Source organism: Paralichthys olivaceus, chromosome 10 (assembly GCF_024713975.1).
Source record: "Paralichthys olivaceus isolate ysfri-2021 chromosome 10, ASM2471397v2, whole genome shotgun sequence".
Taxonomy (NCBI): Eukaryota; Metazoa; Chordata; class Actinopteri; order Pleuronectiformes; family Paralichthyidae; genus Paralichthys; species Paralichthys olivaceus.
In genome coordinates, this window is record NC_091102.1 from 10,814,747 (window position 1) to 10,840,139 (window position 25,393).

The following is a 25,393-nucleotide window of genomic DNA, read 5'->3' on the forward strand; positions in this document are numbered from 1 at the left end:
AGGAGACACAAGAAGAAACTCAGTTAGAAACGATTGGAAGAAATGAGTCTGAATTTTGTCCTTGGGTTGTTGTGCTATAACACTTTATTTAGTTACTTGTGAAAAACTGGCCTGATAAATAAACATATATTTGTATGTAACATTATCACCAGATGCCACCAATTCAATGTTGTTAGATGTTGAAAGAACAGGTACTGTATTTTTTTTAGAGCATTATAGGTTTGTTACATTAACCAAACAGAAGTCAAATTTAAAAATAAAAACCTTATTTGGTCATGCATATATATTTACATATATCATTAGTATCAGTGTATTCTCTTAAAACAACTTTTAGCATGTGTGGAGACATAATTTATGTGCATAACCATTTCAGTGCATGACATGTTCGGTGTACAAGGAGCTGTCAGTTCATGAGTGGCCCACGTTAAGTTCTCCCACCAGCACCACGCCCTCCCCTGCCGCCTCTCCTCTGCCGACCTCGGACTTGTTTATTGTCCTGACGTGGTAATCTTTTCTGTCGCTCCACTTTGATCCACCCTCCGTCGCTAGCTTTGGCCCCTTCTTTATCCTCACAGGGGTTTTCCGTCACAGACAGTATACCTGGTATCACCTGTGGGGGATTCACTGATGTGACACTGTAACTGTTGGACCGTGGCCTCCCTGGCTGTCGCGAGGTTTTGCTGGTTTTATTGTGCACATAGCCTCTAGTGTTGTATGCGTGGCCCCTACCCTGCGCCATTCCCCCACTGCCGAAGAAGTTGTTCTTGCGGTGGTCGTACATTGCTCCAGCACTAAGCGGGCGCTCTCGTTCCCGCTCTGAGGCGCTCTCTGACGTGGTGCTGGAAGGACTGCTGCCCTTTGACCCCAGATGGAGCTGAGACAGTTTGGCTGACAGGCTGGCACTTGGCGAGGAGCTGCGTGAGTTATTCCAGGGATTTGTTTGGAGGTGGTTTGGAGAGCGACGCACAGCTGCAGCATAAGAGAACACCTGGCTTTCATGTGCAGACAGAAACTGAGGCAGAGTGCGAGCTTCAGAGCTAGTGAAGGCCGGTCGAGGAGCCGTTCGCTGCTGGGATTTTTGGGTCCTCATCTGCTGCAACCTTACATTGTGCATCCATATAGGATCAATATCTAGAATAGAAGATAAGCAATGATTAAAACAAGTGGACATTTGGTAAATATATTCTTCATATCTTATTTTTCTATACCTAGACTTCATTCTATATCAGGTTATGATGCTTTCAGTTATGATGGTCCTAGTTTATGGAATTCTCTTCAACATGAAATAAGTATCTTCTTTTAGGTAAAGCATATTTTCTTGCAAGCTTTTAGTTAGACTGAAAAGATTTTGAAACAGAGATTACAACTTTTATCCATATCATTATTATTACTATTCTCTTTCAATAGTGACAATGCCTTCCTTCCTTCCCTTTTGATAGCGATGCTATAGTAATATTGTGATACTTCATTCTTACAGGTTTTTTTTATTTAAGATTTTCTGTTCTTTTTATCTTAAAGCATCATGAGTTTGAACTTGACATACAATTATGGAGAATTACTCATTAAACTAATACAACAAAGCTATTAATCAAACTATTACCGGAGCTGGACCTGTCCTTGTAGTTCCAGTCAATGTTGTCCGGCACCGTTTCGATGACCAGCTCCACAGTTTTTATCTCGTCTTGTCCACCACTGACATTCCACGTCACCGGGCCGCTGTAGCGGGTGCACTTTGGTGACTTGACATCATTCTGAAGTGTAAAGAAAAAATGAGGGCATTTAGTTTCAAAGATCTGTTTATTTGTGCTCGTATGCTGGTAGATCTTGAGTTGAACTGATAATTGGTCGATGTTTATTGTTTTGCAAGGTGCATCCCACAGAAGCTCAGTTGACTTACCTCATAATTGACTGTGTAGTCCACTCTCTGGTTCTGGTTTATTCCAACGATCCATTTGTCCATCACAAAAGGAGGCTGTGTTGTAATAATATGAGTTTGTTAAAAAGTGGGGACAACTGAAACCACACTACAACAACCCTGCGGGTAAAATGCAACCTTAGATCAGATGACACTGATTAAAAGTGATAATGTGTTTCTTAACAACACCTTAGTCATCCGCAGGACGTCCACATCCTGTTTGTTGGCATTAAAGATGACATCTTTGATGTAGGTTACTGCGCCGTCCTCTCCGTCAAGCTCCATATACATTTTCCATTTGCAGTCCTTGAACGAAAAGAGGCATTATGTAGATACTCTGAAAGAAAGAACACCTGAGAACTTCATGAACATAAACCAACAGCACAGCCTAGAGGTGGTTTAACGGCAGTGGCCACAGATTCTCACACTGTGGGTGAGGAAAGAGTTTATAACCTAAAAATACGATCAAATTATTTCCAGGGTGCAAAAATGTATAACTTAATTATACTAAGTGGGATTTGTATGCAATTGCTGTACTGGGGAGCACTTGATTCAGTAAACAACTGTGGCATTTTATAAAATTATTATGGCAGAGAGAGGAATGACAAAAATAGCAATTAACTTTGCTCATCGCAATATTCCTTGTCAAAATTTGACGTTTATGTATTTGTTAATTTTGGATTAAATGATGACGTTTTTGGCACAAGAGATGGTTGCTAAGGGTGAAAACCTTTATTTTTTTCTCATGAGTTACTGCATGCGGCACACATCAAATCCTCACTAGGAGGCACAAATCTGAACAATTCCCCATCGCTCTTCCCCTGCATAACCAACGCTGACGAAGCAGTAATGATTCTGACAATCCCCAAAAGCCTGCCACAAATCCACAGGTCACTGCTTAACCACACAGGGTTCACGGCACAGGCCAATCCATTGTGCAGTGATCACAGAGAAAGACATCAGAGGAGTGGCACTAACACACTCGTCCGAGGAGCCTTTCGCCCTCTCCTGCATCGTCCCCGGGGACTGGAAGCGGCTCAAAAGGGGCAGCTTCAACAAGCCTCTGGCTCAGAAACACACCACTGGCCCCTGCGCTGGCCTGGTGTCGGCCCTGGACGGTCGCACCGGGGCTCCTAGGTCCATGCTAGTCTAATCACTCCAGCAGAAACAATGTCTGGTAATGATGCCTAGGACCCGAGTGCGTCTAATGACAACTCATACATAATTCAGCACCTTTCACTTGGCTGCACGGTGATATCCTCATTAGTAGGGGACCCTCAGTGGCTGTCAGATGGTGGCCGCACAATCGCAGGCCCTCATTTTGTCTTTGAGAAGTGCAGCTGCTTCCATGACATCGCCAGCAAAGAGGGGCGAAGAAAAAAAATCCAGTGCGGGTTTGTTTTATTTAGTGCAAAAAACCTTCCAGTTTGTAAAAACAAGGCTGACACAGAACCTGACACCAGGCAGGGGAAAATAATTAGCTCTCATTTTCTCAACCTCCTGTTTCCTTCTCCCTGCTGTGTTTTCTACCCACTAAACCACCACATGTCAGAAGAAATGGGAGGCAATTAGCAGTCTCGTTTCAGCCCTGCCGAACACACTGAAAGAGGACTATTTATGATGGGACAATGAACAGCTGAAAGATTAAATAACGTTTTCCTTTTAAAAAGAAAATGACTTCTGGCTAAATGGGCTATTTTTGATTAAATTCAAACAGCAAGTGAAGAGCCACCCTTTCTCCACAGTTTGAGGCCCTAACAAAGGGCTGCAAGCGAGTTGCGGTGGATGCGGCACATGGCTGAGAATGAAATGTTTATTTGTCTGGGTTTATACACGTCTAGTGATGCCTTCAGTGGTCAGCATAAAAGCCATCATCTCCAATTGTCAGAACAAAGCGCCCCGGTAAGAGGAGGCTGAAGCAATCATGGCTAAAAATAAGATTCTGTGCATTTATTTAAAAAGCAACAAATATTACACGAAAATGTTAACATGTGAGTTTACAGAGGCAGTGATGAGATTTATCAGATGCAGACTATGTTGATGCACTCAGTGTGTGTGTGTTTAACTTACACTTTTCCCAGTCCCTGGTTTCCAGTGGTATCCAAACACCAGCTCCAGATTCACAGTTTTGCTCTTCTCTACCTCCTTCTCCAACTCGTCCTAGGAGGAAAAAGTTGGGAAATGAAACGTATGAACCTGAAATGGTTTCCTGACAATAGAGAAAGAAACTACCATACCTTAAATAGTGGTGGGAAGTGCACGAATCCCAGATAATCATTCGTCAGCTTTTCAATTTCACCCTGCACAAGAGTAAAGTGAAGATTCACCATCTTTCCAGTCTTTTTATCAATGAATTATTTGTGGGTTTTTAACAGTAGTGGTTGATGCCTTGCCTTAAGGTATATGACGTGACCTTTGGACTTGACGCCCATGTCGCGCATGTCGTCTTCTGTGAGCAATAGTAACCTCTTTCCAGTGATGTGATTTTCTTTAAACAGATCAGCGTACATCTGCATGTCACATGTACCTTCCCCTGCTATAGAAAATGAAAAACAACCAGTTTTAACAGTATAAATAACAGTCTAATAATGAATATGAAAGTCTGATGGAGCCAAAGTCAGATCATATGGTTTCAAATGTGAGAAAGTAAATGTACAAACCTGCACAAAATATTTGCTGCATCCAGAAAAACTGAACAAATAAAAATGATCACAGATTATTTATTTTTAATGACAATGTTATGAAGACATGAGTTAGTATGTATAGAAGTAGTAAGGTATAGTCAATACACTTGTATAATACTGACCACATGCTCCTCAGTCCAGGCATAGATGTCATGAGTGGGCAGCAACTGCAAAGAAACACAACACAAATAGATGTAAAATCAGTCAAATATAGACGTGTGCATTTATGACTCACAATCTTCAAGTAAACATCACGACTTAGTAAATGTGATTAAAATGGAAAATAGCCATGTTTTTCATGTCTTCAGAGCCATTACTTTCCCAGTTATTGTGCTGTGTGATTAAGACGACTCGCCTCTAATGGTCTATACCAAACCGAAAACGTCCATCTGACTGATCTCACGTGATCTATTTGAATGATAAGTTATTTATTGCTCATTAAATGTAATCAGGCAGAAACCCGCCCGCCAAAATAAAAGATTCCATCATTGTGCTCATGAGACAAGGTGCGCAGTGACAGAGATAATGCAATGGAAAATTGGAGGAAAGACGACTAAATGAATGAGCGGGCCCCATTCACTGTCTTCTTCCCGAGACGTTAAGAAAACAGCTCTGACTATGAAGTGAAAGCCAGTGTCAATATTGCTGCCATACATTTCTGTGCAGCCGGCCGCCGCCTCATAGAGCTGCTCAGCCCTGCAGCATTTTCCGCCTCCTTCACTGCTGCAGCTTGGAAGTAAACAGATTCAGAAACACTCTTGCACTGCCAAAGTTTAATCAGAGTATGTTAACATCACTTTTCATAAATGTGCTGCCACGCTTCTGTTATTGAGATCCAGAGTGTTGCCTGAATTTCAAAATGATACATGTGGAATCTGAAGGGAACTTTGAATTTGGTTTAGTTCATACAATTCTGCCCCCATGTGGACTATTGGATGCTTGGTAACCAGAACATGAATTGAGTCACACGGTGTGAAAGTTATGTGTCACAAGAAAAGGAAATAGTTAGGAAATTATATTTTGCCACCGTTGTAAAAAGATTTCGCTCACACAGGGTTCCCACTCTTCATGGCCCAAGTCTGATAAAGTCAAGGACCCAACATGACACAGTTTGTGAAGAGTTGTTTGTTATCATGAGAACTATCAGGTTTTACAGAAGCTCACTGACAACAATTCAAAAGTGAGAGGCTTGAACGCTTCTCAATTTGCAAAACTAGGGAAGTGTTACAATAGTAAATAATGATTTATAATGGTGATTTATAATAGTGATATACAATAGCAATATACAATAGCAATATACGATAGCGATATATAATAGTGATATATAATAGCGATTTACGATACACTTTAGTTCTGTTGACCACTCAAAGCACTTTACACTACAAACCAAGATGGAGTTAGGGAGGATGGGAGAAAAAAATATAGACAGTAACACAGTAAGTCAAATAAAAGAACTGATTTTCAGTTTTTCAACAAGCGAACAAGAATCAAACAATCAAGTTATTTCTATTTTCAAAAAATGACTCCTGGGAACCCTGGGGAGAACAAGTATCTTCCCCGCCCTCTTTCCCGCTCGACTCTGTCCTCACAAATTAACGCTTGAAGCTTGTAAAATATCTTTTAAAAAATGTGTTCACATACATGGAAAGTAATAAAATCTAAGACAAACAAGTAAGCAGAGAAAGTGAAAAGAATCAGATTTATTGACAAAATAATGAAGAATGCAGGAAAATAAAATCACACCAAGAAGCTGTATGTGTGTGTGTGTGTGTACACACACTGGGAGTACAGGCGATGTTTGAATAGGAGTATTAGCTCATTGCAGCGAAGTAACAAGCAACAACACAGGGAAACAGAGGATTACATCCTCATGAGACCGACTGATGATCACAAGTGAAGGGGACAAATGAATGGGCTCTGCTCAGGGAAGCATGTCCTTCACCCAGATGAAGCATAAATACATTACTCAATGCTAACGCTAATTCATTGTTCTTTACTGAAAGTGCAGATCTTGATGCTAATAATCAGATTATGTACAGTATTTTATTGTATGTAAAATGTGTCTATGGATGGAAATTATTTTGTTAAAATTGATATATTGGTATAAAACATCGACCTAAATAAAGATGGACGACGTGCTGGATCTACAAAAGCAGAGTGTCTTGTCTTGATTGCCAACTGGAGGCTGGCTGCAGTATAAATCGTAAACCCTGCCTACTCTATGTTAGTTAATAGAACATGGACCTGAAAAATAATTTTTAATTTCAGATAGTTATTACAGTGATGTTGTCCTCTAACTCCAAATTTTTCCGATTAGTTTACTTATTTGATGATGTAAAAGTAGGGGTGAAGTATCATGATTGACAGCTGGGACTGACTTGTGATTGGTTGAGCGTGTTTATCGGCGCTCCCTCACTACAACAGTTCCATCCCCCGATCACTACAGCACAGACTATGGCTCCAAATGACGTCTACAGCGCAAGATGGCTGTGTTCGTACCCGGGATATTTTGGCCTCATTTCCGGATTGTGGGAGAAAGTGGAGACATGTTGTCTATCTTAACTCAGAGTCTACGGTGGAGAATGTGACTTCTGATTCAGCCACTGGGGCAAAAATATTGTTAAGTAGCATTTGTCACTTTCTTTAACCTGGCGAGCTAGGCCATATAGCCTTGTCAGAGAGTTGCGCTCTCCGAGCCTTTCTAAATAATGTCCTTTATATTTTTTTCAAATTTTTGTGGACTGAGGAAAAAAAAGTAAAAAGTAAAATAAGCAAATGAAACTGACAGTTGCACAGTGCAGTCCATCTCCTGCTGTTTTGAACCTGGGTCACTCAGAGGAAAAAAATGTACTTTTTCATCCTGGTAAGAGAGTGCATCTCAACAACTGCACTCCACCACATCCATAACAAATTGGCCAATCTTAATGTCAGCAAAATGTCACTTCATCATAAAAGCCTGGTCTTTTCGAAGCAACTGGCTTGTGTGGCTCTTTCTTCACAGCATGGCACTATACAACCAGTGCATTAGACATACGCTAAATGACATCCATAATATACATAGGTGGAGGGTTTCAAACATGTTCTATAATATGCCACTGTGCTACATTGAGCTATTACTGAATATATATCATGAACAATGCAGAAGAAAAGCTAAGCCCAGACATGTTTTAGGTAATGATTATCAAAATTTAAATGATCAACGCGACTTAACAAGCCGTTCGTTTAGAAATCCACAAACACTAATAATGCACCGAGCGAGATGTGGCAAAGCCAAACACGGGAGAGGTTTTATTCACTGTTGTCCGACCAAGTGAAGCATCCAGCCCCCAGAGTCATGTTGATTTTGTGTCCTTCCCTGACACAGCTCGACTTGGAGGAGTTCTGCTTGGCCTGCATGTTGACCTGCATGCCAGAGTGCAGCACAGGCCAGCCGAAGTCCACGGAAAACATGTCCTTAAAGCCCTTCACCATAGACTGCAGCTTCACCCCCTCGTTACTCGAGGCCGTGATCTCACAAGACATCCGCGAACTGTTCGACTCCTCCGTCTTTGACTGATAGAACGACTTAGCACTTATCTTTTTTGCCACAGGTAAGAAGAGCTGAGAGGCAGAGACAGAGAGGAAAAAAGAGGGGGAGGAAGAGGGGATTGAAAAGAAAAGGAAGTAATCAGTTTCAATCCACAGAATAAAGTGTAAAATAAGAAAAGTGGGCAATTTTGAGCTCAACACAAGGTGTGATTTAGAAAACAAAGGAAACAAAGCAGAGTTGTTGAGTAAAGCAAGGTTGGGAAAGAAAGGAAACACAGGAAATGATTCTGATGTGTCTGATTCAAACAATTTCCTGATTCCCTAGAAATTGTGTGTTGTTGAGCGACATCTTCCAAGATATTTGCACTGTGCACCATTGTGCCAGGTGGTTTGAGATAAACCATTGTGCATCCTTCACAGAAACACCAGTGAAAAGAAGAGTAGAACAGTTTCGGACCGACTAATGATCATGTCTGTCATTTTTCAAACAAAATGCCAAATATCTGTTGGTTTTAGTTCTTCAAAGTGAGGATGGGCTGCTCTTTAAGTCTTTCATGAGGAAAAAACTATGTTTGGGATTATGAATGATCATCACATAATACACACAGTGTGATAATTGCAATATTTACGTTTTTATGAGACGAGAGAGTTGGGAATGGTTAGAGATGTTGCACATCAACCTCTTTTGCATGCGAAAAATAGATGCAAAGAAAATGAAAAACCATAAAGAAATTCTTTGGCTGCAGTTTTCACTCTGTGCATCATGCTGCAAATGTTCCTGTGCAGCTGTCAAGCACTACACTGCATATAAATGCAGTATTGCCAACGGTGTCTGCTACACATAATGTTCTCATAATGTGCTTCCGCCCTCTTCTCATTCCACGCTTTTTATTTTCATCTCACTGCTTCTCCATTTCCACTTCTCCCCAGAGAAAACATCAGGAAGATTCTGTCCCTCTCTTAATGCGAGTGAGGAAACCAGTGAAAACACGTGAACAGCAAAAGTAAAAGTGAGGTGTTGTTACTGTGACCACTTGACAGAGTGCGGCCGCTAACTTGAGTGTCAAGATGAACCGAGGCGCAGCCAAGGTGTGGAGGGGGGTAGGGAGGAACTCACCGGGGTGTTGGACTGTTCAACCAGTTTGCGCTCCCACATCTTCAGACGCCGCTCTCGCTCCTTCAGCTCCTGCTCTTTAGTGCTCAAGTCTCTCTCCAGCTTCTCGAGTCTCTCAAGTGTAGCTTCAATCTCATGCCTGCAGTTTACAGCAGAAGATAATATAACGTTAGTCTGTCTCCCAGTTCCACCTTCCCTACTCCTGCCTGTTGCCCCCTGCGCCAAATATTGTATTATGTATACAGGCCTTACATCTGCCTGGAGTTAAAACTAAACTTTAAACAAATGCCAGCGATGGCATTTAGCCACGATGCAGCCCACTGCTGTAACCAGCTTCCAATGGATATCAAACCTGCCCCAACCATAACCTGCTCTATCTTCCAGTGCCTTCACTTCATCACTTAATATCACATTTTAATTAGCCATAACCTTGTTTATAATTTGTGCTTTTATACTGTTTGTGTACTTTTGAAACATTGATTGACCTCTGTGAATGATAAAACACTATACAAATACATTTTCATTGCCTTGCCTAAAGGGGTAAATCTTTATGGCTCACAAAATATACCACATGCAGCGGTGACTTTTTAAGCAAACTTAAATAGTGCATTTATTGAGGAAAATACACTGTAACACAACAAGACCATGTGTGTTCGTGTGTGTGTAAAAGTCTGACAAATAACATATATTCTTTATTAAACAGTACAAGCACATTAAACAATCAAACTGCATCATTAAAACTTGGAAAATTTGGGGATTTCCACTGGAATTTCAGATGCAGTCATGTGTGTTTGAAAAATTAACAATGGTGGTTTACCACACAGAAAAATAAGCTACATCAAACTTTGAGACAAACAACATTTGTTTGGAGCAAATTCATTTTTAGTTAAGGTTCTTCATGAAATTAGTTGATAGACTATCAGCAGATAAGTGGCACAGTTTAAGTTCTCGGACAGAAAGTAGTGACACATAATTAAAACAAAACTAAATGAAACCCTTCTGTAAACAGCCACGTGACGCCCTGCAGGCAGAGAGTGATTAAGCTTCTTCGAGTCTGAAGCTTTGAATGCCAAGGACAGGACAATGCCTCACGCTAACGTCACGCTGAGGGAGTTTGTTTTGCCCAGCAGGTGGGGCTGCACATTGTGTTGTGGAGCACATGCTGAGCCTCCGCCCAACAGAAATGCTCTCTTTTCATAAACACATGCAGCCCAGGCAGGAAGGCCCATCCCCTTACTCCACTGCATCCTCCACCCTGACACTTCCCACCTCAAACAATATCCACTCACTCTCCACTTTCCAAATAATTTGTTCTCCTGCTTCCCACTTTCCTGATAAACTCTCAGTATTTCACGTCCAAATTTGAAATACAACTGTCAGAGAATTGTCGCTTCTTCTGCTTCATTTTTAAGACTGCGTCCAAACTTTCTGCACAACAGTAGACTTCTGTTCAGTTTGAGCTTTAACTTCATCTGCTATGTTTATATTTAAGTTTCTTACCCAAATAATTTCAAACAACACAGGATATTACACACTAGAGCTGGACAATATGACCAAAACTTAATGATAAAAGATAAAAAATAGATACACTGAGCGATAAAATAAAAGATAAAGATTCTCAAATCCGTCAATATTGATAACTGTCAAAATAATTGTCAAATGGTTATGTCCTTTAAGTTTAAGAAATAGATTTTATACTCCTGAGTGAAACAGGCAATGTGCAGTGAAGATCTAAACACTATTTCACCATGAAACAAAGTCAGAATTTAACCTCGTCATGATCCTTTCATCTGAAGCCCAATGAGCTGAAGTACAGAAACAGACAATGTTCCGTTACCTACTGCCTGAACGCTATATTGTCTATTTCTGGGTAATGCACATCAGCTACCTGAGCGAATTAAAAACAATAAATAAATCTCTTTTCTCTCTCCTCTCCTTTCACTCTCAGCCCGTTGAGATTTAATTGTGTTCAAGTATTTCTCCATTCCTCAGTTTTCTCCGAGTCTCACTCCAAACTTGCTCCACCTGCAGATGGCTGCCCGGACATGATGCCACCAGCACAACTTCTGAGGAAAAACCTCAGAGCGCAGACAAGCCCCACAGAGAGGCAGACAGAGAATAAAGTAACAGCTGAGACTCAGGCTGTGCTGAACATCACCAAACCTCCAGCTGCTCATACAGGCCAATTAAACACTTCTACTTGAAAAAGATGGTGATTATTTTAGGGCCTTATGGGTAAAGAGAGGAAGTATATCCAGATGGATGATTCTTTGGAGGTTTTCATGCCTTTATGTAGCCATCAGTGTAATTATTAAAGATCTATATGCACGATCTCAAGTCCTTTTTGTATTTCATGGCCCCCATCAGCTACATTTCCACATCATTCTTTGAAAACAGTTGCACATTTCCTTAGGCTGAGGCAGTATATTGGTGAAAAACGAGCGTTATAAATACATTTATTGGGTCTGGAGAATGGATGATCACATTACCTCCATTCAGCCTTGTTGTGAAGGAAAGAGTTGCACTGTTGAGGAAGTTGGCTGTCATTAGACATGGACTCCAAAGTATAGAGGATCTGTTTGAACATTGGCCTTTCCTGAATGAACATAGAAACATACGATCTGTGTGTGAGTCAGGAAAACATACATATTTTGTTCATGTAGTGTAACTTTGTGGATAGCTCACTTTTGGCTCTGTTGCCCAGCAGTTCCTCATGAGCTCAGCAAAGCTGGCAGGACAGCCACTGGGGATGGTTAACCTCTGAAACACACACATGAGTTGATTGTTTAAAGTGGACACAATCATTATAAGTAGACATAATTACTATTTATATTTGGGTCATTACTTGAGAAGGTTTACATGCTCTAAAGTTCAGAAAACAGAAAGAATCAGCTTTATTTGCCGTGTATGAGTACACATGGTAGGAATTTGACTCAGGTGTAGTTGCGCTCAGTGTACTTCCACAGATAGTCTGTTCCAATTAACAATGGACGACCAGAAACTAGTTAATAAACGTGACCACTATGTGCAGCGAGTTAACTGATGAAGTTTCTTCTGTACATGATGTTGATGAAGGCTGAGTTGCCTCAGTTGTTCTTACTTCAATATATGAGTTTATTATGACATCTGTCGACAGAGAAGATTCTTAGTCTAACTTCAAATTAAAAAGCTTCACCCTTATATCTTTCTATTGACTTTGTGTTCTATAGCAGTGCCCCTCTTTCCTCCCCTCCTTTCATTTTCTATGCTAAGCTAACATAGCAGTCACCTGACTCCAGCTCCATATTTTACAGTGGTAATAATCTTCTCATTTAGCTCCACAACAAAAAAGGAGAATTTAAAAAATATCGAATGTCAACAAGACATAAAAAAGTATAATGATTTTAAAAAGTGTAGTTAGCAGCTATTTATTATGGAATTGATTGATCCAAACACTGTTGAGACTTAAAGAGTAATAATATATGCGTTTAATCACACACTATAATACCTCATTTTTCTCCACGACGAGCCAGGCCACTTGTAAACCTTCCAAACCCTTGAAGGGAATCTCACGGGTGAGCATTTCCCAAAGCACCTTTCACAAAATCAAGAGCCAAGGTCAGTACCCAAACAAAATATCAATATCACACAATATACACATTCATGTAAGCGTCTGAACTGCAGATTATATATTCAACTGCATGAATACATTCTGAACAAGTATGTTTTATGTGATAATATAATACGTGTATTCATATACTCAAAACACTATTGTTCTTAGAGACCAAATGCAGCATATAAAATAGACAAAAATACTCCAAGCACTAAGCACAATGACTGTGTTCTGTTGAACATTTAGCTTTTTTTCAGTTTGTATCCTGCAGCGTCAGGAATAAGAAAATGTGATGAATGAAAAACAACCATTAACTGTATACATGTACCTTGTGTTTTTGCATTTCTGCACTTGCCAGTTTCCTCTCATTATACATATATATATATATATATATATATATATATATACATGAATATATGTATTTTACTATAGAAATCAGTTCCTCTTAAAACATTTCTGAGGCTGAAAGCTGCATACTTAAATCTGCAATCATTCTGCAGTAACTCAGGCATAAAAGGACACTCATTGCAATCACAAACATTGTCTGTTTTACTCCTCAATTCATTCTTGTTTGAAAGGGGCTGGAATTTCAGCTTCAAGTCAGTTGAGTATAAGTGGTAATGATTTCCAACTACTCAAAAATGTCGACAAAAACTTCACTTCAAGAATATTGTCAGGTATAAGAACCACACACTAAACACACTATACTTCTGCAAAGGTAAAAAAACCTGCAGAAGTGAAAATTAGACAGGGTTACTCATTTTACTAGGCCAGGAGCGACCAGTGTACTTAAGTGAACTTTCTTTTAGTGCATGAAGCATATTGCAGACTGTAAAAAACATTAATGTGCCAAGTTTCAGTCTGTTCTTCCAGTTGTTCACCAGCAGAATCACAGGACCGACTCCTCCTCACACTTCTCACTCTCATGAGCTCCTCAGTGCGGCTGGGTATTACCAGTGTGTATTTTCAGTTTGGACCACAGTGTTGTGTATTCAACTGCTGAGGTGTCTGCAGCCAAATGAAGGAAGGTGTCCGAACACACAGCCTTAGGCCAGGGGGCGACGAGGAGGCTGTTAAACGTTCGACGGAGGGATGATAGGTGGCTGATTACTCTATTCTAAACAATCTCCACAGAAAGAAAATGGAACTCTCCCCCTCTCTGCTTTTTTCTGTGGCTTGTCTGACAAAATCAAAAAGGAACTGGCTGCTCGACACTTTCTCAGAGACCTGGATGCTCTTGTTGAGCTGACTAGACATATTGACAACTATACGAGAAGGAGGAATAGGGAGAGATTTCATTCCTCAGGTCCCTGAGCACCTGTCTTCTCTTCTTCTGTCACCACAGAGCCAGTCAAGTGGACAGATATGAGCCCATGCAACTGGAAAGGACCCATCTTTCTCTCCCAAAGGAATGCAATCAACGTGGCATGGAGAATCACTGCATGTACCACGGCCAACATAGGAACTTTGTCACTTCCTGCCCAGTATAGGGAAGTACTCAGCAATCCGGAGGGCACTGTTGGGCCTGAAGCCCTGAAATATCAAATGACCTTTAATTTATGCACAGTGCCTACACACGCCAACTTTCTGGATTCCTCGTCATCCTGTCAACGCCACATCCTGAACAACCTGGACTCTAGAGTCCCACATTCAGGCCGGTGCTCTTGACAGCCACCTCCTCACTTCAGTGCTATTTCTAGAAATTCTGGTTTATATCTAATATCTAATCATCTATATATATTCAAATTTCTTATATCCGGATATATATACCTCAAGATGTATTTTCTTTTTTTGTTTATTAATATGTACATTAAGAAGAATCTAAAGTTCATCCTGCTCCCACGGTCCAAAGACTTGCAGTTTGGGTTATTATCCGGCTGATGTACCCCTCCTCTCACCTGATGTCACCTGGTACTGGCTGCAGTTCCCCCCAACCCTCAAAGGATAAACAGTTTAGCTAATAAATTAATGGAACAATGTCCTTGTGAAAGTGGGTTTCCTCTTCCTCTGAGCACACCGAGTCACTTAGTGACTTATTACACATTAGGGAACCTATTCTTATGACCGGAAACCTCTATTCTACCAGATTTTTAATCCTGTAAGAAGTAAATATGTTATAAAGAATTACACAACTTGCATAAGAGTTATGAGTTGATTGTGAAACTTCCCCCTCCTTGTCACTCACCACACCATAGGAAAATGTGTCACAAGTCTCAGACACAGGCAGACTCTGGATCACTTCTGGAGCCATCCAGGGAAACGTACCAACCAAGGACATGTGCGTTGTGTGAGTCAAGAACTTGGATGCCCCAAAATCACAAATCTGAGAAGATACCAACAGAATTAAGAGTGATTTTGCCGCAAATATTGGTTTCTACTGTTGTGTTATCGCATCATTTAGGTCTGATATTAGTTGCTGATTTAATCACTGTAGTTTCGCAGGAAAATTCAATTTGAAAAGCTATGGTCTTGTTTTATTTCATGAAATGTTGCTCTATGGAACACCAGGTACATACAGAAAGTCTCTTCAACATATTTTTGGAGTAACGTGAACAGTTTTCCCGAATACTACTACTACAAACTATACTGAAAATACAAAGCAAGACTTATTTGAGGTCCATTCTGTCTCATGTTTCTGATAAATATTCTTTCTCTTTGCAGTAAGACACAGTGGTTAATGCTCTCAGTGGCTTCTTGTACATGCTAAGTTAGTCACTGCCCTCTTGTGTCCATATTCTGTAGGTAAGTAACATCATGCTCGTATTCCATTCAAACACATATAGATAAAGGATGACATTTTCACTGTGCAGTCATATTAAAAACTCACCTTGAGAACTTTGTCTGCAGATAACACAACTAAAAAGGAAAATAGAGAGAATAATGTTCATAATAAAAATCCAGTATTAATGTGAAAACAAATTAATATTCATTTTGGACCTCTTGGTAAAACAATAATGTTACAAATCTTTTACCATTCCTGGACTTCAGGTCTCTGTGGATCACCTTAATCGGTGCCTCTGAGTGCAAATAGTGCATTCCTACAGGGAAAAGTAGAGATGTTATTTAGAAAGATAAATAAACAGATTTTATCAATCACATGACAAAGTAATGCATCTTTCAGCTGCTCACGATCTGCATCACATTGCAGATTCTCTATGTGCTGCTTTAAGTAGAAATGAATACTATTTGATAATAATAATGGGGACTAATTGACTCTTGTTCATATTTAATTGTATACTTATAGTGCGTCTACTCCGCCTGCACACACTGAACCACACAACTGTTGGTGATTTATGTAAAAATCAATAATGACAATAACAAATAAAGGCAAAAGAATAACATCAAATATTCTTTCTTGCTTTGTAAACTATTTGAATATCAGAACAGCTGAGGCAGTCTCATCAACATATGTGACTGAAATTCAAAAACATAAATCTCACACAGCACAATTTCAGCATTGGTTTGAATGATATAATTACATTATTATGTCATGTGACATCAAAAAGGGATGAACTAATAGTCACATTTACCTCGGGCAATGTCTGCGGCCCATGTCATGATCTGTCCCATGTCCATTCCCTCGCTCTCAGCACTGGACAAGTATTCATACAGCGATCCCCCACTCGCATACTCTGTGCAGAAACGAAATTGTGTTGTAAATTTAAGTAGATAAAGATAATCGGGAACAAGAACAGAAGAAGATTTGTGCTGATAAAATGTCTTTCAGTGAGAACACATTCCTCTTGAGGTATTTAACATATTAGCATATAATAATTTGCAACTTATCTAATGCCTTTTTAAGCACCTTTCTACAACTTTTATTCTAACATTGTACATTCTATAAATAAATCTGACTTGACTTTACTTCACTAGTACAGAAAAAGAGCTGCATAAAAACAATCGACAGATGAAATCCTGCTCGACAGCTCCAAGAAGCCAAGAGTCCTATTTTCAAACTGCTCTCGTCACCAGACTGTTGCTGTGGATAAGCTTTATTTATCATAATGAAACTGAACAAACTGGTGCGTTCGGTCTAAAGTTTCAACAACACGAAGGACCAATCTTTCTGCTGTTTCCAAAGATTTCATACACTTCTATTGGGACACAGCCTTGACAATGCTTTTGCAAAAATCCTCTCCACAAAGGTTTAATAAAGCTTTTGTAAATGAAATATGTAAAACAAATGTGAAAATATAAACAAGGATAACCAAGATGTTTGCTGTTAGCAGACATGTGGAGTAAAGTGCTCGAACAAATATTAACAAGCACGATCATAACAACTAACACAGCAGGGATCCACTGTTTGTGCACAATAACCCAATCATATCCAAACATAGCAACGTAAACATGCACAGCCACAAAGTAAGGACTGTAAATAACAATTAGAAAATCACCCAACAATTTAAAATGTTCTATGGGTCTTTGTTTTACTTGTATTGTAGCAGGGGCTGTAGAAAGTGTGTTTTAGATGAAGTAACATGCAGCAACATTAACGTTCCCCTTACTGCCCCTGACTCTGTACTTTGTACTTAAATACGTTCATCCGCATTCCATAGATAATGCGAATAGTGGCTCTAATATAAACTGCACTTTCATATTCATTTCATCTACCTCCTCAGAGGGAGGGAGCGTCATGTCACATAAGTATGTTGGCCCCTGAAGTGCAAAAATAAATCACAAAACTGCAAATGAGAAAAAAGATTTGTTACTGTGTTATGACATTGTAATTTCAGGGCCCCCGTTCAAAAACGTTTAATTAATTATCAGGTAAATGCTCCTAAACTCCGAACAATAACCAACTTCTATTCATGTAGCTTATTACGGCTCTGAGTGACAGCAGATATTGTTAATCTGCTGCAGGTCAACAGAGACAAACAGGCATCTCAAACAGGTTGTAGATTCTGGGTGCTGGAGAGAAGTGCCCGGCCTGATGCTGTGTGTCAACTGACAGGGGAAATTTATAACGCAGCTGATGAATGTGGACATTGCATGGTCAGGGTGACCATAAACATTTTTCATGAATCTGGTGTTAATTAGATTCTGCTTTCATAATAAATAAAGACACGAACCAACTCCTTGACAACAGAGCTGTTCTGTTTCACAGCTGCAAAACACTACAGCTGCTGCCGAGGAGGAGATACACTGTGAGGGTCTGAAAGTCCGGCTCTGAAACTGTATATTCAGGGATCAAAACTTTAAATGATGACAGCTGCTTCTTTCCCCAAATTGCATTTCTTTTCATTTCTCTTTATAGACTCTTCTTAACTTTTCACACTGAAATGATCTGTTTCATTCATACTTTCTTATTTACTGCATGAGAATAAACAGAGACAGAAAATCCTTTATTTCATCATCTGTATAAAGTCAAATTTAAAGGTGGTTCAAGACTATTTCAAGATGATATTCAGCTGTGAGACCTGGAGGTGTGTGTATGTAAGTTGGGACCAGTTTTCAAATGTATTTCACTGTAATATTAAGACAATGTGATGTTCCATCACAGTTTAATTCTGCAGAGGTTCCCAGCTCAGCCCATAATATCAGATATCTACCACTCTCAATACTGAAGTTATAAACTGGATCTCAGAAGACTGTAGTCATGCCAACAATGAATATGTCCCACAAAACTGGAAAAAATATTTACCGACTTTAAAAAGTAGGTAAAACATTGTATTATTTTCAGTGAAATGAAGATTTCTAACTGGGGCATCAGTTCAGTGGGTGTGATGTTGAGGATATTTTATATCCTGACAAAAAAATCTGCAGTCGAAAACAGACGTTATAAACATCCTGTGTAATTTACAAAAGAAAGTTGTTTTTTGTTGTTGTTTTTGACCACACAACACAATTTGAGTATGAATTTGTCAATTTGAAAGCCAATAGTTTTAGGATTTCTGTCACTGATTCTCTAATCCTCACGGTTGTATGCCTACACCAACCAGTCAAGCTGCAGGAAATATGGTCTGCTCTGCTGTTTTATATATAGATATAAAATGACAGAAAAATGTCTTTCTAGAACGTTATAATATCAAAGTGAAGTTGACCTTTGACATTTTAGATATAAAATGTCCTCACTTATTCATTTCATCCTTTTTGACATTTGCCTGAAATCTTTAATAATTATACATAAACAATCCGTCAGAATGAATCATCTTTCAGCCTTAATGTTGTCAACAGCAAGATGAGAAGAGAAAAGTAGTTAGACAAACACTTTTCTAACACTAAACACCTAAATGCATCAACACACATAGTCACAGGAAAGAACCAGATTACAGTTTACTGTTCTCAATAACACATTTCATTTAGTGAGATGTGAACTGTAAACAGCTTGTGTTTAATACATTTCAATTCATTACATTCATGCTGTGCATTTTCCACGTGATGAAAGTAGGTGATGTTCCCTGTTCAGGATGTGAATCATCTTCATTATCAATGTGTTTTACTGTTTTCCTGGCAGGGGATCGGTCTTTGTCTCAGTATGGACGAGACATTGAAAATAAAGGACCCGTGGGCAGTCACTAGGTTTCCCAAATGTTCAGTAATCCCTGAATGTCAGAGTTTTATATAGAACAGAAAATCTTTGTTTAAACCAAGAGGCTCAGAGGCTCACTCTTTGATGTAGCGTGGGTAAACATATAAAGAGCCTATAACACAGCTTGTTCTGCAGGCTGAGTTGTTTTGTCTAAACTGCTGCTGGAGGGCTCTGTTGTTGTTTCAAGATAAAGAGCCTCTTTTGTTTCGCTCATAAGAAAGAAGGAATAATCCTCAGTTTTACAAATGTAATTAAAGTCTTGATTACAGTGTTATTAATGAGACTAATAATGATGCTAGAACAATTGTTGATTAATTGATAAGCTCATCAATACAAATTATTAATTGATAATTGATAAATTAATTGAATCAGCTGATCAGGAAAATGTTTTTCACTATTGGTCAAACAAAAAACTGTGTGAAGAATCACATAGGATTCAAAAAATTCACAGAGAGTGTGTGCCTGAGTGTGTGTGTGTGTGTGTGCCTGAGTGTGTGTGTGTGTGCGTGTAAGGACAAAGTATTACCCCTCAACAGATGAATGAGAACACAGTCTTCAACTGTTAGTGCACATACATCATTCTGCAAAGTTAAAACACACTTTACAGTTAAAGGCATTGAGGGCCCCTTGTTTTGTACAGTCCCCAGCAACGTGAGCTTTACAGGGCGTGTTATTCTTCTCAGCCTCTAAATCAGACAAAAAACACACAACTGCTGTATCAATGTGTGCACTTCCTGAACCCTCCACAATTCACTAATGCTTCCATAGAAACCTCTGCAGCATTCACTGTTGAATAAACTGTGCAACTGATGCAAACACATTCAGCTGCTGCAGTTTTCCAACATGATGTGGTACAGTCGACACACTGCACTGTGCACAGCAACACGTCAGCATGAATGGTTCAACATTTGTTTTTTAAAAACTTACCAGTAACGATTCCATAGTTGGGAGCCTCAATAATTGCACCATAAAACTGTATGATGTTACGGTGGCTGAGGACACTGAGGATTTCAGCCTGAGCAATGAAAACACAGAGAAAATATTAACTTCATCTTTTGAAGAAAACAGGGCTATTAATCTACAGCTATTGAGCTAACATGCTAATGTTAAAGCAACCTTACACAACTTGACTATCATGCGTTGCCAAACTGCATTGTGGTTCAGTTTAATTGCGTTGCAATTTCCTAAAGAACTGCAGTGAAGAAAAGAAAGACGCTGTCTGCGTTCGTTCCCTCAACTCGTTTTTGGGGAGGTGCACGTCAGGGTACGCCATTGGGCTCTATGTAGGGTGCCCGTCTACGCATAGGCATGAGTCCAGTTTGAAAGTTCCATAGTGTTGCTTTAAGCAGGTATATTGTTTGCATGTTCTCCATCTTATTCTAGTCTTCTGGGAGTGTTATCATTGGCTTATCAGCACAAAACACAAAATACGAATAACAAAGTGTAAAAGTTAAGGGATTGCAGAGAGCATCGGGTCATGAGCCATATCATGAAAATTAGTTGTTGAGAGATTTTAATTTTAAAAAGAACACAATCATGCACTAAGCACCTCTCCACTTCTCTCTGTCTCTCTGCCCCCCCCCCCCCCGCCCCCCACATTCATTCATTTATTTATTTTAATACATGTTAATGACTATTTCACTTTGTACTCCCATAGTTTCTCTCTCTCTTTTTCTCTCTTATTTCAGATATCTCTGACCCCGGAACCTCAGGACAACAACTTTTACAATTATTACTATTATCAATTACAATATTTCAGTAATTAATTATGATATGAATTGTGCCTGTCAATAATAATTACTAGTCTTTACACTGTTGTTTACATTTTAACCAGTCAGATCTGATACCTGATGGCGCTCAAGTGTTCCCGGTCTTTCTCGCCCCCCTCTCCCCTAACTCCCCCTCCCCACTATCCCTCTCTCTTCTTTCCTCTCTTTTCCACCCATCTCTCCTCTCCTACCCCCGTTTTCTTTGCTCACCCCAACCGGTCGAGGCAGATGACCGCCCACATTGAGCCTGGTTCTGCTCGAGGTTTCTCCCTGTTAATGAGTTTTCCTCTCCACAGTCGCCAAAGTGCTGCTCATTGTTGGAACTGTTGGGTTTCTCTATATTTAATATGATTTTAAGGTCTTGACCTTCTATTTAAAGTGCCTAAAGATAATGTATATTATGATTCGGCATTATACAAATAAAATTGAATTGAATTGAAATAAAAATGTGAAGTAAATGGTGGCAGTGGATGAAATGTCGGTGGATCAACAAACTGAGTCAGATTCATCCTTCGTAAAACTGTTGTTAAGATATTGTAAACTAGAGCTACATGCATGGTTAAATATAAAGGAGAGAGTATATAAAGACATATTAATATAATACACAGTCCAAGAGGGTCTCATGTGTCATCGTTTAAAGAATGAATAGAAACTTGACAAAACCAATTAATTTAATTGTAGTCAAACACTGTAAGTAAAGGAACAATTGGTTGAATGTGAAAGGATTAGTTATTATTTTCACTGAACAAGCATTTCTCCAACACTTGAGTGAAGCTAAATGGATATCTGTGATCTTTCACAGTTTTATAAAAGGCATGATGAATACTTTTTCTGAGCCTATAACGGTAAAACAATATCTGTGAAAAGATTTCAAAGATAATTCATTTTTTGTTTTTAAGACAATGAACCCAAGCTTTCAAAGGGATTTCAAGAACGGTCTCTGCTGTAATTGGGCCAAACACATTCTTTCATTGGGGGATGAGGTTTCTTTTTGCAGCACGCTTCGAAGAGTGAGGGAGTATAATGACCATGAGTGACACGTACGGAAGTCACCACATCCCACTGAATGGGGCAGCAATTAAAATGATTACTACACTGACAATTAAAAAGTATATGAAAAGCTCAGGCAATTATGACTCCTACCTCATTTTCGATCTTGAGCAGCTTTTTCACCGCTACCTCTTTGTCCTGGGAGATCCACTTGGATCGGTACACACTTCCGAAGCTGCCACCGCCGCAGTTCTCGAAGAAAATAATGTCATCAATCTTGACATGCACGAAGGAGGTGCTTGGAGACAACATCTCATAATGACACTCAGCTCCAACTCAGCTCCTAGGAGACGGGGGGATCACAGAAAAAGAAGGAAGCCTGCAAAACTTGTTCCTCCAGTGCATGATGCTTCAAACAATAGCTTTGAACTACTACAACTTAGACCCTGAGTCACTGTAGGTCAGACGGACTCCAACAGGACCCAAAAGAGACTGCTGTGCCGTCAGCTGATTCCACATGTAGTGTCGGTGTGATATCCTTGATGTTGGCTCTGTGACTTACTGAGCATCCTCTGTCTCTTCCTCTTTTCCACACAGTCATGATCAGTACCAGTAAACACTGAGCTCAGGGTCCACACTGTTTGTTATGAGGAGGATGGCATGCACGGTATGCTGTGATCACGTAGCCAAAGTCACAGACTACTCGAGTCTGGCCGACTGTATTCGGTACAAGTAAGGTCATAAGAGAGAGAGCTAAAAACAGTGACTATAAACTGTCTGTGATTGTTTCGAGACAAACGCCTGGAGAGTCCATCATGTTCTCTTTATCTTTTGAAATAAAAAAGAAATCTCCCTGCCTGTGTAAAGGCCATTATACTGCATTTGTGTAAACTGGGGTCAGGACGAGCATTATGCTGCCAAACTGTCAATGCAAATGGATAATGTGGTTTTGTGTGTCCGTAACAGCATAAAAGCATCTTGTAAAGAAATAATTAATTACAGGAAATTGTAGCTCCGTTATTGTCCATAGGTTTCCCATTTACAGCTGCACAATTACAGCTTTTAAAAGCTTGTTACCTGGGTCTTCATTGGGATTGCTATCCATCCCAGCGGGGAATGCCTCCATTGTCACAGAGGGGAGCCGTTCTGCTTCATTCAGCTTTTTGCTGATTTACTTGTATTCATGCTATACTTAGCCTCAGCCCAATCTGCTCAGTGGACCTCCCCACCCCCCTCCAGTGTTGTCCGTCCACTCAAGAAGCCAGGGTTACTGGGATATGGTAGCACTCTGCAACTCATTCCTGTCCGTTTCTCACTTAATAGCAAACAACGCTTTAAGCACTGCAACAATAACGCCTCAATAGACCATATGTCAAACTGCATGTTGACCTGTCAGCATCTAATTCACACCCTAACAGCAACAACGTTACATTTAAATCCAGATGTTGATATCACAATCTTGAATACCGATCTTACAGTGCATGATGCTTTTGATGGCTTAAATCCAGATGTTGAAATCACAATCTCAAATACTAGTTTTATCAGTGCATGATGCTTTTGATGGCTTTGTTGACATCACAATCTCAAATACTGATGTTGCAATGCATGATGCTTTTAACAGCTTGAATCCAGATGTTGAAATCACAATCCAAAATACATATTTTACAGTGCCTGATACATTTGATGCATTAAATCCAGATGTTGAATTGACAATCTTAAACACTGGTTTTAAAGTGCATGATGCATTTGATTTCTTAAATGCAGAGCACAGGCACAGTTCACTGCATCATCAAGTAAAACAGTGGGGAAGTGTGTTATTCTGCTTCATGGTGTGTTTATGACAGGACTGGACATGCTATAGTTACACTTACACACTTAATAATCAGAATAATACGCTACTTAAGTATCACACCCAACTACAACCAGAACTACAGTAAACCTGTACACACACCATGCACTTTTAAACTACAGCCTCTGGATCTCTGCTTCCCTCCAGCTGGTAAATACTATATAAATACCATGTAAATACCCTGTCCACCTCCAACACCCGCCCTGACGCAGAGAACATACCGACATGAAGTGCGAGGTCTCGGGCTCCGCAGCAGCTCGTCCCGCAGGTTCCACCGGACAGAAAGTTTCGCTGAAGAAGTTTCCGGGAAGGCTCATGTGACGTTTGATTACTTCTCCTCTCGGTCCGCGGTGGTTTCACTGGTTACACAACTTCCTCCAGCAGACAACACACTGACTCCATCCCGGGCGACATACTGATGACAACAGCGCCCCCAGGTGGATCAGAGGAGCACATCCTCCATGTTTGTTCCAGTGTTTTTCTAATCGCCCTGGGACGGTGGTGTTCAACATGTGGTCGGCGGATCAACCGAGGTCCCCGGAGACATCTCTTACATATCTCATTATTTATATAACCTTGAACAAAGTTCACTTTGTAACCTGAACCATTTAAAATCTTATTTCCATGTCAATGTTATTTAAATCTATGATTCATTTTGTGTGTTACATAATATGTTAATATGGGCGAGAAAGACCGGAAACACTTGAGCACCATCAGGTATCAGATCTGACTTAAAATGTAAACAGCAGTGTAAAGACTAGTAATTATTATTGATAACATGCACAATTCATATTATAATTAATTACTGAGACATGACTCAATGAAGTGTATTTTTGAGATACATGGGTCTACTTTCATTTTTATAGCACTATTATTTGACAGCTATAGTAATAATATAATATTTACTTAACAAGATAAGTGTGAATAAGAAATAAATAAATATGATGTATTCCTTTACATAAAATATTTTGTCTATTAAGTAGATAATATGAGCGCCATCTGGAGCACATACTATAATAACTTCTTACATGTTACTGCAGTAGTAATAATAACAATGCAATGATATAACCCCAAAACTGCCCAATAGAACATCAAAAAAAAAAGTGCTAGCTATAGAAGCACTGTATGAATGTGTGTGTGAATGGGTGAATGGAAAACTGTAGTGTAAAGCACTTTGAGTGGTCTTCAAGACTAGAAAAGCGCTATATAAATACAACCATTTTACCATTTATAAGACGTAAATGTTACACTAGTGAATACTGACTGCCTCCATGAGTGCAATGAATGTTTTAATCTTCTTGGTAAATGTGGTTTATGATACCTTAATTGTTTTAACTTATATGGAATATTTTTCATTTATTTCAGTTTTTATTATTATCTTTTATCAATTTTACCCAACACGTTTATCAATATGGGTTATCTG

At 39.6% G+C, this 25,393-nt stretch overlaps 1 protein-coding gene across 2 annotated transcripts; it reads right to left on the minus strand.

Moving 5' to 3' along the window:
* Positions 1 to 66: 66 nt before the first annotated feature.
* On the minus strand, positions 67 to 24,331 carry map3k20a (mitogen-activated protein kinase kinase kinase 20a). 2 transcript variants are annotated; one of them, XM_020090050.2, is made up of 20 exons: positions 24,192 to 24,331; positions 22,275 to 22,464; positions 20,290 to 20,377; positions 16,364 to 16,465; positions 15,806 to 15,871; positions 15,661 to 15,689; positions 15,019 to 15,156; positions 12,729 to 12,815; positions 11,927 to 12,001; positions 11,731 to 11,837; positions 9,245 to 9,380; positions 4,722 to 4,766; positions 4,576 to 4,606; positions 4,309 to 4,451; positions 4,153 to 4,215; positions 3,986 to 4,075; positions 2,105 to 2,221; positions 1,898 to 1,972; positions 1,601 to 1,751; positions 67 to 1,131 (listed from the first exon to the last, which is right to left on the minus strand). In XM_020090050.2, exons 2-20 carry the CDS (start codon positions 22,431 to 22,433, stop codon positions 425 to 427), a joined length of 2,409 nt encoding a protein of 802 aa, XP_019945609.2. In that variant the 5' UTR covers positions 22,434 to 22,464; positions 24,192 to 24,331; the 3' UTR covers positions 67 to 424. The 2 variants fall into 2 exon arrangements, with proteins under 2 accessions (XP_019945609.2, XP_019945610.1); XM_020090051.2 differs by lacking the exons at positions 67 to 1,131; positions 1,601 to 1,751; positions 1,898 to 1,972; ... (4 more) ...; positions 4,576 to 4,606; positions 4,722 to 4,766 and adding an exon at positions 6,282 to 8,199.
* Positions 24,332 to 25,393: the final 1,062 nt, after the last annotated feature.